This window comes from Neoarthrinium moseri (assembly GCF_022829205.1).
Source record: "Neoarthrinium moseri strain CBS 164.80 chromosome Unknown scaffold2_Wmoseri_CBS_16480, whole genome shotgun sequence".
Lineage (NCBI taxonomy): Eukaryota > Fungi > Ascomycota > Sordariomycetes > Amphisphaeriales > Apiosporaceae > Neoarthrinium > Neoarthrinium moseri.
The window spans coordinates 1688876-1705655 of record NW_026055116.1 but is presented as its reverse complement, the minus strand read 5'-3'; the positions used below and the strand labels follow the sequence as shown (position 1 = coordinate 1705655).

The window sequence follows — 16780 nt, the reverse complement described above, 5'->3', positions numbered from 1 at the left end:
ATATTTTCATTAAGTCATTAGTCATTATGAGGCAGTTGGGCGACGTATAGTCTTGCTGCCATCTATCCCCAAATAAGGAAAACTGGCCCTGAGCGCCGTGTCCATCTATTTCTATGAGCCCAATGGCTGGCGATAAACAAAGAAACGAATTATTACGAGGCCACTGCCATAGCAGCGCTCAAAGCGTCGATAGCCGAGCTTTGCGAGCCGGCATCCGCCGTGGTATAGGGACCGGTCCAAGCGACGCCGAGCTGCGTCCCGTTGCGGTCGTTGGCCCAGATCGAGTCGGCATTGTGCATTAGGAAGGCCTTGAAGGTAGGCAAGGGGGCCACATCCTGGAGATAGCGCAGGTTGCGCATGAAGACGCCCTTGAACTGGGCTCCGTCGGCACCGCAATTCGGCTCGCAACCTTCGTACAAGGTGCCATTGCGCTGCAAGGTGTTCATGGCCGCCGTGGCTATCGTTTGCGCCTCGAGAAGGAGGCCTGCGTCGTTGGTGGCTTTGTAGAGCTCTACGAGACCGCCCAGAATTACACCCTGGTTGTCTGTTCATGCTGGATTAGTCTTCGTAACTTGAGAGAAGGTTCGCGATCGGTCTTACATGTCCATGTGTTCTGCCCGTTGTTCTTGCAGCTGTCGTCAAGTCCATCGTTGATCAGGTTGTTCGAGTTGATCATTCCGCTGTTCTTAAACCAGTTCCACTGGTTTACGGCGATGTCCAGGTAGTATTCCTTGTTGGTCATCCTGTTCGCCAGGGACGCAGCCACGCTGAGATAAAGCTCGTTGGCAATAGCATTGGTATACTTTGTGACCTTACTCCAATAGATTCCACCGCAACTCGAGTTCCCGGCCTTCATGTCTTCGAAGATCTCGACCGCGGCCTGAAGATACTGCTGATCCCCAAGGCCCTGAACGCCGAGGTCATGGCTACGGATCATGGCCAAGGCCCACCAGCCCTCATCGTCGTAGTAGTCGTTCAGGAAGTTGTCGAACCCTCGCTTCTGGAGACCATCTCGCTTGGTGACTCTCGTGTAGCTCGATACAGGCAGCCCGGCTGCCGAGATTGTCTTTTGTGCCGTAACAACTGTCTTTTGGGCTTGTTCATATGTGTTCTGGATGATTGCCGCGATATTCAGGCCGCTGTCAACACCCAGCACCGCGAAGTCTGCAAGCACTGTCAAGCAGTTTGCGCTGTTCCACCAACCAGTCGTGTCCCACAACCCGGTGTCCTCGTTGTACCAGTTCTGGAGTTGGGAAATGGCCTGGATTGTGTTGTCTAAGTATGTTTCTTGATTCGCAATCGAAGTCTCCTTAATAGACATTAACCAGGAAGCTCTGGATAGGAGCCCCCCGACATAAGTAAATGAGACCATCTTGAGGAATGATAGGACGGGAACTAGGAAAAGTTCATGAACCAAACCTCCCCAGCGCATCTGAATTCCAGGCGACTTGTTATATGGGATATCAAAAAAAGGGAGCCAACGCACCCCTGTGGGTACGTGGGTACGGGGCGGCTGTCCTATATCAGATAGATTATGGCCGTGATTGCGACGAAGTAAACTGGAGCAGTCTGGGGTGTCGTGACTCCGCAATGTGCCCTACGCAAACTGCGAAACAAGCGCCCAGGCATGGGTTCCGCATGGATTTGGGTCATGATCATTCATCAATAGTTCAATGTGGTGTGCTTGGCCCGATCACACTGGCTCCGTCTTAGACTTGCCGTTACCCAGGAAGTCAGCAGTCAGTCCGACGTGTTTCCGAGTAAAGGACGTAAGATCGCCAGCAAACATTATGATTGGCACCAGTTAGCTCCGCAACCAACATTCCTTCCCCCCGACGCATGCGGCATATCAGCAAGGCGATGCAATGCAAGTTTTGCGTGTATCCTCTGGGGGGCTCCGGCCAAGTACCAACCGATTAGTTGGCGCCCCGGGTCGGGCGGTTGGTTGGCTGGCTGGCTGGCAAGGCCTGTTTCGAAAGAAATTTGGTCTCATGCTCCCACGCTGTGCGCGCGGCACCAGCCCGCCTGATGCATGAACGGGACGAGAACTGGGTCGGAGATGCAGCGCGAAAATCCCAGAGTGGGCAAACCAGGGTGCGAGCCCGCCGCCGTCATACTGATCTTCTCGAACCCATGGGCAGATCATATGAAACCTTGGGGGTTTTTAATTTTCAGGATCTCCAGATGGATGGCAGTTGATGCTTTAGATGGGCCCCAAAGGGGTAGCAATTAAGGTCGGCAGACCCTGAAGGGGGTTAGCGGACCCAGTCCCGGCAACCCCTGGGCGTCTAAGGCTTGCCAGGATTATATTCTCCGCTACCAACGCACGACACAGCCACATGAGAACCTCGCCCTGTGCAACTCGCTGGTTTTACTTTTCGAGGCCAGGTTTCTGGGGAGGATGGTCACGGCCGGCGAATCACCACAAAACACATCTTTTGAGATGTGGTATTCCTTGACATGCAGTGTCGTCTGCCCTGCAAGAACTGTCAGCATCGTGTATCCCCCGAGATGCTGATCCTTCTCGACGTGATGTTCCTTCACTGGAGCCATGTCAGTCAGCCCCATGAGCAACCCAGTCACACCGCACAGGAGCACACCTGAAGCAGAATCCACACGCAGATAGAGTTCAGATGGTTCATCCTGTGTCCGTCTGCGTCTACCCTAGTAGCCCGGACCAGGCATCCCGGCAATCATTGCCGGCGCTCGATCCATTGACTACTGTAGTTGTGGCCTGAGGCTCTCGCGCTTACGTCCCGCCTCACGAATCAATGTGCTGTATTGCTGCAACGAAAGTGAGCGGTGTAAATAGGGAAATTATACTACGGGACGCATAATAGGGTAAGCGTGGTAGCACTGGTAGCCATTGCTATTTTTATCAGTGATCATGAGCTGTATGCAATCGCGCTTTAATTACAAGATATTCTAGTCTATCTCAGTAGTTTCTCCACTGGTAGTATACAGTTTTGTGATCAATCTCACAAACTCGCCTAGATTGTACAGGTTTGACATGACTATGTACATGGGGCCTTGATACTATTACAAGTGACCATCCGTTTGGCGCACTTCCTCCTCTGGCTTAGATTCCAGCTCCTCCTCGGCCTTGTCAACGTCTTCGACGAGAGGGCCGTTCCCTATAATTTGATGCTCCAAATCCGAATAGGTCCTGGTCATCGATTCGATAGCTCTGAAGCAGCGCGGGCAGTCCCGTTGGATATTCTGCATCATCTTCCGGGCGTCACCGCTCCATGGACTCATTTTGTCCAACTCCATGTAGCCCCTGGCTAGGTAGTACAGCGTATGGGTGACGGGGCGAAGATATCGAGGCGAAGAGCCCTTCCGCCTCAGGTCGAGGGGAATCGCGTTCTTCATGTTTTCTCGAGCACGGGCGAACTTCCAGCCGGTCCAGTTGGGCATAAGCCACTGCTCGCATGCTTCAAAGGCTTCCGCATAAGCGTGTAGCTGCACTAGTCCCTGGACGTGTAGATTCCAATTCTTGGAGTCAATCTCGAAGCCTTCTTTGCGGACTGCCTCGACCAGTTGTTGAAGACTGAGCGTGTCGCCTTGATCGATAAACATAGTCTGCATCGTCTTCACGCCATCAGATAAGATGTACCGGTAGCGTGGAGAGACCTTGCGAGTGTGAGGGAGGTCCTCGCTCCACTCGGCCGAGACAGAGCCCGCCTGTGCCATAGAGAACATCGCCTCCCACGTTTGCCCGAGCGCATCGTAGTTTTTCTCTGATAGGTGTGCCCACATGATGGAATTGAGCAACTGGATCGGAAGAGGATAGGAAGGATTCGTGCTGCCGTAGGCCACACGACGATACAAGTTGGTGAGCTCATCGATTTTGACGTAGTCTTTCATCTGTGTGAAGAGGTAGACTAGCCTGCCGAAGTTGGACGACAGTGTTTCCGGTCTTAATAGCTTGTCGGACGAAATATGTTTTTCCGTCGACCGACTTTCATGCTTCACGTTTTTAACGCCGTAGAGCTTGTAGAAGCGGCGCAAAGCCTGAGTGAGCAGAGTTTGTTGAGAATGGCCCTTCCTGCGTTTGTGAGGTAGTCGGTGCCACTGGCTGAAGGCTGTGGCAAGTGCCACGAGACTCTCTCCTGACTCCCCGAACCCGCACTGCTGCATGAGTCGATGAATCCGTACAGCCAAGTCGCCTTCGCCGTTCTTGATGAAAGCCCCCATGACGGTGTGGAAGTGGCCCTCATCAACCTGAAAAGCGTTGTCCTTGATAGCAGCAGCCAACAGATGCAGCGCATGCTGAGATTGCCTACAAAGCGCAAGGCCCATCAGCAGTTCCTGGTAGGTATGCTTGTTGTAAGGTACATCCAGGTCCGTCATGAGCGCGAGAATTCTGTTGATGCTGGCAAGATTGCGACGCAGCCCGTAGTGCCGCAGTATCTTATTCCACATCCGCGGCTCTTTGAGACCCCTACCGGCGGCGCGCACGCACACATCCTCCGCTTCATGGAAAAGTTCGTTCTCACAATAGGCATCAACCAGACCACCTAGAATGGCTTGATCGTGAGTACCAACACCACGTTTGCGAGCTCGACGATATAAATCAACAGTATAGCCGAGATCGCCTCGCTCGCCCGCCATTTGCATCAACGTTGCAAAGGTGTAACGATCCGCACCAACATCGTTCGATATCCTCTCAAAGGTAGCGATTGCACCCTCGTAGTCTCCGGCCTTGACATAAGCGTTGAGCAGTATATTCCAACAAATTCTGTTGGGTTTGAGCCGGAACCTGCTTTCGATTTCGTTGAAAACCCGCTCCACCTCGGGCAGCTCCTGTCGGACGGCGTGGACTTGCAACAGATGGGCAAACGTGTCATCGCCCTCCAACACATTTGCGTCACCGTGTATCTTGACATATTCCGGCCACAACTTGTACACTTTTTTCACATTCCCCGCAGCGGCGTATACCCCAAGAAACTTCTGATACGCTCGACGGGAGGCCTGCCCATCAAAGGTGTGCCAATCGCCCCAAAGCATCTCCAGGCCAGTGAACTTGGCACGTGGCGTGGTCATGGCAGTATAGGCAGTGAACACTGTATGCAAAACGGAGTGACCAGGCTTGCTGTTCGGCAGGCTGCGATAGACTTTGTACACTTGTGTGATCAGGACTTGACGCCTCTCCACGGACGAGTGCGCGCGGCAACTGCGGATGAACTCTTCGTATGCAAGGTGGTCATCAGTCATGCGCAGCAGGGGCATGACCTGATCATCAGCAGCATGGAGGACGGCTCGCCGCACCAATAGACGTTTCAGTGCCGTGATGCCTTTCAGTTCTGTCTTTTTAAGGGACAGCCTAAGGCCGAGAACTATGCCGGCAAGATTTGTGACCGAGCTGACGCGAGAAAGTTGGGTCGTCACACCCGTAAAGTCCCAGCGCGCTGCCATGTTATCGTACTGTTGCCACAAGTCATGGAGCATATCCATGGTGGTCGATTTCAGCGCTGCGGCAAGCATGACATCGAAAGCCTGCACTAGGAACAGGGGCTCGATCTTTGTGTCCTCCAACCCCTTCACGAATATGCCCAATGCTTGCTGCACATTCTGAAGGTTCATCTCGGCCTCGATGCCCGCCACGAAGGCGTACCCATCCCACCGGCTCTGGTCTATTTGATGGAACAACTCGGATATCTTCCAGGAGTCGGTCACGCGACCGGTTTTGGACAGAAAGACAAGAGTTTGACCGAGACAGGACTGCCGGTCCTGTTCGCCCAAGCTGCTGTAGAGCAACCAAACTTTATCAGCGTCCTCGGGATTGTTGCCTGCGAGAAGCGACCGCAGCTCGTTGGTGTGCTTCCGTCCCTCTCCAAGGCCATTGTCAAGAGTTTCTCCTCCATGCATCCGAGACTCATTTGGTTCACTGTGAAGCCCACTGTGTAACATGAGATCATCTGCGCCCGAGCGTGCGACAGTCGTATCTGGGAGTGGTGAAGCTCCAGCTCCGGTGCGCTCGGCCTTCTTCTGCTCGGGCAGCGCAGATGCGCTGTAGAGTCGAGGGGACACCCGAGCAAAACTGGATGGATTTCGGTATTCTAATCGATCGGCGGAGACGGGAGTGAAGCGGCGCAGAAGAGCTACTGCACCATTCGGGTACAAGAAGTCTAGTAGGAAGCTCGACGCTCGGAGGGCAGGGTAGTTGGGCTCGGAGGCGGATGCAGAGGCGGAAGCAGAGGCGGAGGAAGGCGAGGACGAGTCTGGCAGGGCCGGATCCATGCTGTGGCCAAAGACGCCATGCATCAGGGCTTGCCATGCATTGCTGATTTCGACGTCAGCAGCGCCATGCTGCCAAAAGGCAGTATGGAGCTGCCTCCGGCTTCTGAAAGACTTGGTCGCAATGGGAAGGACTCGCTGCAGGCCAGACGGTTCGAGGGTCGCAGCTGTCTTCTCCAGCATTGGAGAAGCTGCCACCACAGGCAGAGGGCCAGTCTTTCGATGTCGTCCTGCTAAGGTCTGGGGCTCGCTAGGGTCCGAAGGCGGCGACGTTCAACTCATGGTACGGCCGAGCCTGGTCGCGGCTGGTTAGATGAGCTGACGGGCAGATTTTTTGGGGCTGGGATTGTTGGGACGTACAGGTGGCGGTTGCATGCGCTTTCGAGGTGTCTGTGGTTCCAAGACGTGGCAGGACTTGACACAGGCCTCGAGAAGCCACCGGAGAAGGTTGCACACGTGGTCGGGACGCGTTGGCTGGAGGACTCGCGGATCACAGCTGGAGCTGTTGCCGACCACTGCAGCCATCATCGATTTTCTTGCCGGGCCCCGATGTAGCGATATAGCCGGCCGAGAGCAGCGCCTGGCCCTGCATATGCGCTTATGCGGTCCGGACCCATGGCTGACGCCCGCCCGCCTAGCGCCCGTGGGGTCCCACCGGAGCGGCCGCCAAGCAGCCGAGCAGCAGCTCTGGGCCGAGGATTTACCAGCATCCCACTTTGAATTTTGGAGGGCTTTTTGGCGTGCCAGACCTTACGTCGACGCTCCAGTCAACCCCACCTATTGGCGACGGCACTACCAGGTACCAGGTCAAGCGACGGGAGCCCATTCGCATTCGGGGTCGGCCAGCTCCTCAGGCCCGCAAAGCGCCAGCACTCCACGACATCCCGGGGTCCTCACGTCTTCACTCGACCGCATACACCCAAGCCCCCAGAGTCCTCCCTCCGACAAGCCAGCCAGCCAGCACGGCACGTCGCCCGCCATGGATATCACCAACTTCGTCGTGGCCGCGCGCAACCAGGCCCTCCTGTACGGGGACTACTCCACCTACCACAGGCAGCTCGGCAAGAAGCTGTTGAGCTGCCGCAAGAAGCTGGGCATCTCGATCAAGAGCCGCGGCAAGTACAACAAGAAGGGCGACTACCGCGAGATCCTGCCCGACCAGATCTCCGAGAACCATGCCTGGCTGCACCTGCTGCTGCTCACGGCGGAGCGCGCTTGGTCCCATGCCATGGAGCTGAAGGCCCTGCACTCCACCGACACCCAGGGCATCACCGGCCGCACCCGTTCGCACATCATCTCGAGACTCGACAAGGCGGCGAAGGTGGCAGAGCGCCTCGTCGAGCTGCTGTCCGACCAAGCCGCCAGTGGTGCCAGTCCCACTGATGGCCTCGAGGCAAAGGCCTACGCTGCCCTGATCAGGGGTGCCGAGCGATTTGAGAAACAAAGCTGGGAGCCATGTTTGAGGAGCTACTCTACCGCGCGTGTCATATACAACGCCTTGTCGACCGTGCAGAACCCCGACATCGCCAAGGACCTGCTTTCCGAGACCATCGACCCCTCGATACGCTACGCTGCTTACCAGCTCAAGATACCCCGTACCCAGGCGATCCCCACCATTGCCAAGAAGGCTTTTCCCTCGGACAGCTCTCTGGTAGACCAGATTGACAAGATCGACCCCAGCCTACTCAAGCAGACCGGCGCAGACGCTCAGAAGGGCCAGGCCGACGCGCCCAACGCCCCCCAGTCAATCAACTGGAGATCGAGAGAGGTCAAGATCGAAGATGCCTCCATTGCGGTAGCCCTGGCCTCGACCGAAGCCGCGGTAGCACAGCTCAAGGAGAAGTTGGCCTCACCCGAGGTCACGCTCCCGAAGGAGATGGCGGCAGCCTATGACGGAGTCCTCATCGCTAGCCAGGATGCTGCAGACGCCACGAAGCATGCCATTGACGAGCTGAAAGAAGAGGGCGTGTCACAGAACGATAGCCGGGTCCAGAGTTTACAGATTACCCGCACGGCTGTCAATTACCAGATGATCAGCTGGCGAATCGGCCGTAACCGAGTACTAAGCGGTAACCACGATGGCGCCCTCCTTGACTCGGCACCCAACACCACACGTAAAGCAAAGAAGGAAAGCGAACAGGAACACGGGTCCAAGAGGCCCAAGTCTGAAGCACCCGGCAGAAAGATTGCCCGACTCAAGGAGAAAGTCGTGCTTTATGATGCGACCCTGCAGAGCTTGGACTCCATCAAAGAGTTACCGGGCGTTGCAGCAGACGAAGACCTACAGGAGCAACTGGATGCGACCTACAAGTACTTCCACGCTCTCAAGTAAGTTGTAGTATTTTCTCTACGGTTCTGGTGATACTAATATCAACGTTAGGTGTCTTTCGATTGCACGCTCTCACTCGCTCGCTGAGAACTCTGTCAATGCCTTGGCCCTGACAAGGCATGCGTTCAATGAGTCTCAGAAGTCTGCTGCATTCTTTTCCAAACAGATGTCGACTTCTACTGACGGGGCGCCTCTGAATATCGAGATTCGCGATACCGATATTGAGTTCCTGACCAATCTTTTGAAGGGCGAGCTCCAGCGGTGCCGCGCATTGGTAGAAATCGACAACCTCCGGGCCAAGAAGGACTCCTCGGGCATCAAGTCCACCGCTCCCTTGGTGCAGCGCTTGTACGAATACCCAACAGAAGGCGCAGATCTGGAGAACCTTGTGACCTACCCCCCCAAGCTTGAGCCCATCCCGGTCAAGCCGCTTTTCTTTGACGTTGCATGGAACTACATCGACTACCCAGGACAGACACCAGTTGCATCGACAAAGGCGGAAGTATCGCAGCAGAAGAGCGATGAGGGCACTCCAAAGAAGAAGGGTTGGTTCGGATTCGGCCGAGGCTAGAAAATCGAGCTGCTTGACAATGACAAGGCAAAAAAGACTTAGGCTGCTACTCAGCAGAATGAATGCTACCGGTTCCAATCTTCCATTATAATACCTTCCCGTGCATATTCATCGGATGAGTCAAAGTCTCAGAAGCCTGCATAATGTCCCATTCGAGGGAAGCTGAGGAATGTAATCACCCCACGTCATCTTTCATCCCTTGCCAGGTATGTCTACGAATTGATCGAAATTTTCCAATGCACAATATGTCCAGTCCTATCGTCATATCCTTATCACAAAATGAGAGGCCACCGTTCGTCCGGCAGCACATCACGTTTGATCGCCGGTGATGTATCGCCCGTCCTTGCCAGCCCTCCCACAACTCACACCGAGGCTAGGTGGATTTACAAATCGACCGCCCTATCAGATTTCTCATCGAGCCCCCAAGACGGTCCTGTTCGGCGATCTGTGCCATTATGGCTCTTCTTGACCATTGCCATGTTTTCCTTCGTCGTGTCGTTGGCACTGGGCCTCGTCGTCGGTCTGGCATGGCCACCGCGGTTGCCGACTGTCTTTGCCGCTACACCCTTCAACTATAGTCACTTCTACGGGATTCCGGAGCGCCTCGACATTGTCCCGATAGAACGCCTGATCAATAGCACGGAACTAGATCTGCGTACTGATTTCCAAACTTCCAAAGAGCCCGCCGTCCGCGAGTACGTCTTCAATATCTCTCACGCTGTCGCTGCGCCGGATGGCTTTCAGAAGCCGATGATCTTGGTGAACGGTCAGTCGCCTGGCCCTCTCATCGAGGCCAATGTAGGTGATACAATTCGTGTTCATGTTAACAACATGATGGCTGCACGAGACACCGCTGTTCACTGGCATGGCATCAACCAACACGGCTCCACGTGGATGGATGGTGTGGCCGGAGTATCGCAGTGCGGCATCCCGCCAGGCCAGAACTTCACATATGAGTTCGTCGTTGACAACCAGCGCGGCACTTATTGGTGGCATTCGCACCTTGGAGTTCAATATACCGACGGTGCATACGGCCCGATTATAATACATGATCCAGAGGAGATGGTGCCCGAGACCGATGAGGAGAGAATCATGTTTGTGGGAGATTTGTACCACACCTACGGCTCTGTGGTAAGCACATGCCCTCTCACATCTCTTTTTGAGGACAACCTATCACGCACGAGGCTGTCTCCTAGCAGTCGCTCTGACACCTAGAACAGCTCTTGGCGAGTTACCTCAACTCTTCCTCGAGGTGGGTTCCGTTCGAACCAGGCGTCGAGCCCCTGGCCGATAACATTGTGCTCAACGGCCAACACACGACCGATTGCTCCGTAGCCTCTTCAACCTACCCACCGGATACTGCTTCACCCTTTGCCTCACTCAACTGCGAGGGCGGCCAGCTGTACCATACGACGATTCGCCACAGCCAGAGGATCCGACTGCGTCTGATCAACTCATCGTCGTTCCTAAGCTACTGGTTCAGCGTCGACAACCACACGCTCAGCATCATCGAGCTCGACGGCGTAGAGATCGAGCCCATCAGCACCCGGGGTGTGTATCTGAACATCGGCCAGCGCGTTTCCGTCGTCCTAGTCGCGAACCAGACCGTGGGGAACTACTACATGCGTGCGACGCTGCCGCAGACGTGCTTCCTGCCATATGCGCCGTACACAAGCACGACGCTCGAGAGCGTGCAATACGCCGCCCGCGGCATCCTGTCGTACGAGGGGGCCGCTCCGGATGCGGAGCCCGTCGGCGTCAGGGGCAACGTGTCAAATCCGTACGGAGTTGAGAACAACGGGGTCAGGGGCGATGTGTGGGAAGGCTGCGACGACATGCCGTTCAATATCCCCAAGCCCAGGAGGAAACTGGCTGCCGTGGATGTGGCGGACGGTAATGACCAGTACATCGAGTACATGTTCCGGCAAGCACAGGATGTCAATCGGATTTTCATCAACAAAGTGTGTTACGAGGCCCCCTTTTCTCATACAGTTTCCCGATTGTCAGAGCCGCCTTTCTTCACATCGGTAATAGGAGAATGAAGAACTCATCAGATTCTGATGACTCTGTTTGTTCACTTCGTCTTCCCCCTCACGCTCGACGACCCTACCGAAACCTGGGAAGGGATACAAGCTTACGTCAAGCGCAGACCGCCTACTCCCCCCTCGAGCACAACGCTACGCTCTGGAAGGTCCCGGGCCAGGAGTTCGACCCTAGCAAGGCCAACTCGTACGGCAGCTGGGACTTTGGCTTGAACCAACAGGTCCTACTGATCCCGCATGCGGGCAAAGGGGCCCAGATCGTCATCAACTCGCGCGACGCCATGGAACACCCGTGGCACATGCAGTAAGCCACCCACTCCCTCCCTTGTCAACACACCTCTGCCTCCGGCATGATTACGCAATCTCCCTCTGCTTCTCCGTCATCCGTCTGTACGAGCCACTGACGGGGACCTCGCGCTGCGCAAACAGCGGCCACACGTTTCAGATCGTGGGCTGGGGCCCGGGTCTGTTCGGCAGCGCCGCCGCCAACAGCACGACGACGACGACATGGAGCCTCGAGAACCCGATGCGGCGCGACACGGTGACGGTCCCGGCGCAGAGCCACGTGGTGCTGCGGTTCGCGGCCGACAACCCGGGCCTGTGGGCGCTGCACTGCCACGTTGCCTGGCACATGGAGGGTGAGTCTGTTTCTGTCATTTCCGTACTGTCCTTAAGCTTTCGTCCCTGCACCGCACTCGATCATGACGGGATCCTGTATTTTCAAGACGATCAGTAATTTGTCCTCTTGCCCCTCGCCCTCCACAGCTGGAGTCAAACGTCTGCTTGTTTGACGGGGGGAGATGTTCGTCAAACTAATGCGTAGCGCTATAGGCGGCATGTTTGTGTCTTTGCTTGAGCGGCCGGGTGATCTTGTCAAGATGATGGACGACATGGACCCGGAGACACGGGCGCGGAGCCAAGGGTTCTGTGGCATGGGCAATGGTTAGGCATTTGGTAGTGCTAAATGACGAGAGTCGTAATTAGTGAGCAAATCCAAGATAAGTAAGTGCAAATTAATGTTGCAATCTATTTGGGCCAAGGTAAAGTGTATGGTTTGATTGTATCTTTCTTTTTTGAGGGGGGATGATTGATTAGATCTTGCGAATGCTATACGCCTTTATTTACACAGAGCTCAACCATGAGCCGCCCTTCCAAATGCTGCCAGTCATATCGTCAAAAACCGTGTCAGAGTAAAACTGCCTCCAACTTGCAGACAAAAAAGCTTTTGATTTCATGCTCTCAGAACGCCCCCGATCCAGCCCGCAATTTATCAACACATGTCCGGAGAAGTGGCTTCAAAGCAGAGCGGCAAATATGAGTACAGGTGAAAATACAGGTTTGAAGTGAGATGACTCTCAACTTCCCACGTCATATGGTATCTAAAACAAGTCAAGAAAAGGTCGTCAGGTGCTTCTTTTACGGCTTCTTCTCGTCCTCGGGCTTGGCCTCCGAAGAGCCCTCGCTGCTGGACTGCTCGCCACTCTCGGCACGGGCCTTGTGCATCTTGTCGAAGAGGTTCAAGCTGGCCATCTGCAGCTCATCGGTCTTCTCCTTGATCTCGGCGGCGGTGGCAGTGCCCTCACCAGCCTGGCTCTTGGAGACGAACTCGCGGAGCGAGGTGATCTTCTCGCGGATCTGGTCAGCCTCAGTCTTGTCGAGTCTGTCGGCAAACTCGTTCAGAGCCTTCTCGGTGTCGTTCAGGACGCTGTCGGCGCGGTTGGCAGACTCAATGGAGGCCTTGCGCTCCTTGTCCTGCTCAGCGTACTTCTCAGAGTCCTCAACCATCTGCTCAATCTCGGAGTCAGACAGACCGGAGCCAGAGGCAATGGTGATGGACTGGTCCTTGTTGGTGCTCTTGTCCTTGGCGTGGACGTGAACAATGGAGTCGGCATCAATGTCGAAGGTAACCTCGACCTGGGGAACACCACGGTGGGCAGGGGGGATACCAACGAGCTGGAAGTTTCCAAGCAGCTTGTTGTCCCTGACCAGCTCACGCTCACCCTGGTAGACCTTGATCTCGACAGCGGTCTGGAAGTCGGCCGCGGTGGAGAAGACCTGGGACTTCTTGGTAGGGATGGTGGTGTTGCGGTTGATCAGACGGGTGAAGACACCACCGAGGGTCTCGATACCGAGCGACAGAGGGGTAACATCAAGGAGCAGGAGATCCTTGACCTCACCAGAGAGGACAGCACCCTGGATGGCGGCACCGATGGCGACAGCCTCATCGGGGTTGACAGACTTGGCGGGGTCACGGCCGAAGATGTTCTTGACAGACTCGGAAACCTTGGGCATACGGGTCATACCACCAACAAGGATAACCTCCTGGATGTCCTTGGCCTGGAGACCAGCATCCTTGAGGGCCTTGCGGACGGGCTCGATGGTCTTGGTGATCAAGGGGTCCATCATGGTCTCGAGCTGCGAACGGGTCATCTTGGTGTTGATGTGCTTGGGGCCGGAGGCGTCGGCAGTGATGAAGGGCAGGGAGATGTCGGTCTGCAGGGAGGAGGAAAGCTCGATCTTGGCCTTCTCGGCAGCCTCACGGATACGCTGGATAGCCATGCGGTCGCTGGACAAGTCAATGCCAGACTCCTTCTTGAAGGTGTCGACCAAGTGGCGGACGAGGCGGATATCGAAATCCTCACCACCCAAGTGGGTATCACCGTTGGTGGACTTGACCTCGAAGACACCGTTCTGGATCTCGAGGACGGAGATATCGAAAGTACCACCACCAAGATCGTAGACGGCGACGACGCGGTCAGCCTCCTTCTCCAGACCGTAAGCCAGGGCAGCGGCAGTAGGCTCGTTGACGACACGGAGGACGTTCAAACCAGAGATCTGACCAGCATCCTTGGTGGCTTGACGTTGCGAGTCGTTGAAGTAGGCGGGGACAGTGACGACGGCGTTCTTGACGGGCTTGCTCAGGTAGGCCTCGGCAGTCTCCTTCATCTTGTTGAGGACGAAACCACCGATCTGCGAGGGCGAGTACTTCTGGCCACGGGCCTCGACCCAGGCATCGCCGTTGGTGTGCTGGACGATCTTGTAGGGGACCTCCTTGATATCTCTCTGGACCTCGGCATCGGTGAACTTGCGACCGATCAATCGCTTGGTGGCGAAGAGAGTGTTTTCGGGGTTCACGACGGCCTGTCGCTTGGCGGCAACACCGACTAACCGCTCACCGTCCTGCGCGAACGCGACGACTGAGGGGGTAGTTCTGGCACCTGGGAAATCAAGCGTGTTAGCGTCGGGTGTGCAAACGTGAATGGCTGCACCGCGTAGTGAACTTACCTTCCGAGTTCTCAATGATTCTGGGAACCTTGCCCTCCATGATGGCAACGGCAGAGTTGGTAGTTCCTGTAGAGGCACATGTCAGTATGGCACGTCTGTATCCGGACCGGCTTCTCGAGTCGCCGACTTACCCAAATCGATACCGATGACGGAACCCTGGACCTTTCCTTCCGTCGACTCGTAGCGAGCGAAGCTGGAGCCCAGGGGCTTGCGCATCGGTGCAGCCCATCGGGCGGCGGCTGATGTGGATGCCCTGGGAAGCTGGAGGGGGGAATTAGCTGGTGCTCGATGAGGTGCAGGCTGTGGTGAGGCCAACGGCTTCTTTGCGGCGATGCTACAGCATCACACACGCCCGACAGCCATCGGGCGGAGGTGAGGACGGGACTTACAGCTCTGGAAAAGCGCGCGGCCATCATCTTGTCGGCTTCTGCGTCGGCGTATCTATTAAATTACAAAGGAGTAGAAGAATCCTGCAGACGGAGGGCAGACTGCGCGGGCAGGACAGAAAGAAGACGACGGAGCGGGTGGTAGTGGTACAAGTGGGAAGAAAAGGGCGAGGAGGTGGTTCTGGAGATGGAAAGATGCGATGATGCGAAGGGGCCGAGCCGAAAGAAAATTTCTACTGGAAATTTCGAGGTTGAGCACGGGCCATTCATGCTTTGCCAGTGTGCCCGTCTGCCAGTGCCACTGATTGGGGGAGGACCTGGGGAGCACCCTGGACGTGGGAGCTCTGTTGCTGGCTGGCGTCTTCTACAGTTTTCCATCTGCTGCAGTCGCCGGCCGGCTAGCCCAGCCTAGCAAGCCTAGCCTGCCTAGCCTGCCCTGGAGCCAAGCAGGGCCCGCCAAGGGGAGGCAAAAACGGGGGCCCGTCCTGCCTGCGCCCAATGGTTGGTAGGCTGGCAAGCTGGGAGGCCCGTAGGTAGCTCCCCTTCGCCTGGTCCTCGACGGCAAAGACGGGGCCTCGGGTGAAGGCGGAGACATGGCGGCCGTCCCGAGATGCAGAAAGAAAGGAGGACTCGATGATGGGCATGACTTGCGGCTCACGCTCCGAGTGCACCAATCCCGCACGCTGTGCATCATTGGCCATTATCATAGCCCGCGGACCATATGTCAATGGGCCTTGTCTCTTCGTGACCGACGCGTTTATTAGTCACTACGTATCCTAGACACGCCGACAACCGCGTGCATCCGAGTTGCAACTGGCCATAGCTCCGTGACTGCATCCACGTGGGATGCGAGTGCGGAACGCAACGCGCAGGCTATTCATCGTTCGCCAGACCGTGCTCAGTTCAACCGCGAGCAGCGTTGAACTCTTCCTCTCTCCAGAGCTCCAGCTACTGTAGTCCACGCATGGTTATTTGCTCGAATTGCGGGAACGTCGACAATGCCCGCAGATCTGTAGTCTCGGCAGTATAAGTCTACGAGCTGGAAGATGCTATGATATTGTCCTCTCCCTCCTCTCCCTGCTCTCCCTTCGCCTGCGTGCAGCCTCCACACATCTCCAGACTATGTGCAATGTACCTGTTAGGAACGCATCCATACCGGAAGGAGGAACGTATCCCCAAGTGGAAGGCATCATGCCGCCATATGATTTCTCCCGTCGACTTGTACAATTTAGCCATAGGCCTTGCAAAGCATACCAGGCCAGTAAAGGTAGCCATGTGCAGAGGAGATGCTGCATAAGCTACATGTACGCCAGCAGTCCGGCACTTTGACCAATAACGAGGTAAAATGCATGCTACATGGTATCCTCTTCTACAGGCCTGATTTGATGACAAGTGATGCTCGTAAAAGTGGCTTTGGAGGTGGGAAGCTGGGTATTCCACACGGATGGACGGGGTTTAGAGCCTGGATGCAGTTGCTGGCTAACACACACACACACACTCCACAATCCAGAGGTCAACTCGCTCTCCACCCCGTCAACCCAGAACGTCATAACTAAGCTTTCTTTGCTTTGACATTGTTCTGTCTTCCCAACAATAACGGCCAAGCCCCGTGCCTCGTGCCTCTACCTCGTAATCTGCACCTGTTCAGTCTCTATTGAGAACCTCGGGGCCGTGCTGCGCAGCGCAAACACTTTCTCGTCGCTCAATTAGCAGCATCTTTCCGAGCTTGCGGCGCGCCTCTCTTGGTCCGTCGGCGTGGGCGTAGACGAAGCTCGCACGCCACCTTCCCATCTGCAGCGGCGCCCCAGCTGCGCTGCATCCTTTGTCCCCGACGACCGACGCATCCATTTCGGCCTGCGCACTTTGCATCACCACGCGGCTTGATGAGACATCCACCTTGGTCTGACCATCGCCAGTCGCCGGCATC

At 55.8% G+C, this 16780-nt stretch overlaps 5 protein-coding genes across 5 annotated transcripts; 2 read left to right on the top strand and 3 right to left on the bottom strand.

Annotated features, from left to right (window-relative positions):
• Positions 1-152: 152 nt before the first annotated feature.
• JN550_001280 (uncharacterized protein) lies at positions 153-1372 on the bottom strand (the record flags this gene model as incomplete). Its single annotated transcript, XM_049311328.1, has 2 exons — positions 153-544; positions 601-1372. 2 exons carry the CDS (start codon positions 1370-1372, stop codon positions 153-155), a joined length of 1164 nt encoding a protein of 387 aa, XP_049177186.1.
• Positions 1373-3039: 1667 nt separating this feature from the next.
• JN550_001279 (uncharacterized protein) lies at positions 3040-6423 on the bottom strand (the record flags this gene model as incomplete). Its single annotated transcript, XM_049311317.1, has 1 exon — positions 3040-6423. One exon carries the CDS (start codon positions 6421-6423, stop codon positions 3040-3042), a length of 3384 nt encoding a protein of 1127 aa, XP_049177185.1.
• A 190-nt stretch (positions 6424-6613) lies between these two features.
• JN550_001278 (uncharacterized protein) lies at positions 6614-9140 on the top strand (the record flags this gene model as incomplete). The annotated part of the gene is made up of 2 exons (XM_049311306.1): positions 6614-8568; positions 8621-9140. The coding sequence occupies 2 exons, from the start codon at positions 6614-6616 to the stop codon at positions 9138-9140; spliced, it is 2475 nt and encodes an 824-aa protein (XP_049177184.1).
• Positions 9141-9419: 279 nt separating this feature from the next.
• JN550_001277 (uncharacterized protein) lies at positions 9420-12129 on the top strand (the record flags this gene model as incomplete). The annotated part of the gene is made up of 5 exons (XM_049311295.1): positions 9420-10271; positions 10361-11101; positions 11290-11486; positions 11612-11820; positions 12014-12129. The coding sequence occupies 5 exons, from the start codon at positions 9420-9422 to the stop codon at positions 12127-12129; spliced, it is 2115 nt and encodes a 704-aa protein (XP_049177183.1).
• A 469-nt stretch (positions 12130-12598) lies between these two features.
• On the bottom strand, positions 12599-14883 carry JN550_001276 (uncharacterized protein; the record flags this gene model as incomplete). The annotated part of the gene is made up of 4 exons (XM_049311284.1): positions 12599-14400; positions 14468-14533; positions 14599-14728; positions 14857-14883. The coding sequence occupies 4 exons, from the start codon at positions 14881-14883 to the stop codon at positions 12599-12601; spliced, it is 2025 nt and encodes a 674-aa protein (XP_049177182.1).
• Positions 14884-16780: the final 1897 nt, after the last annotated feature.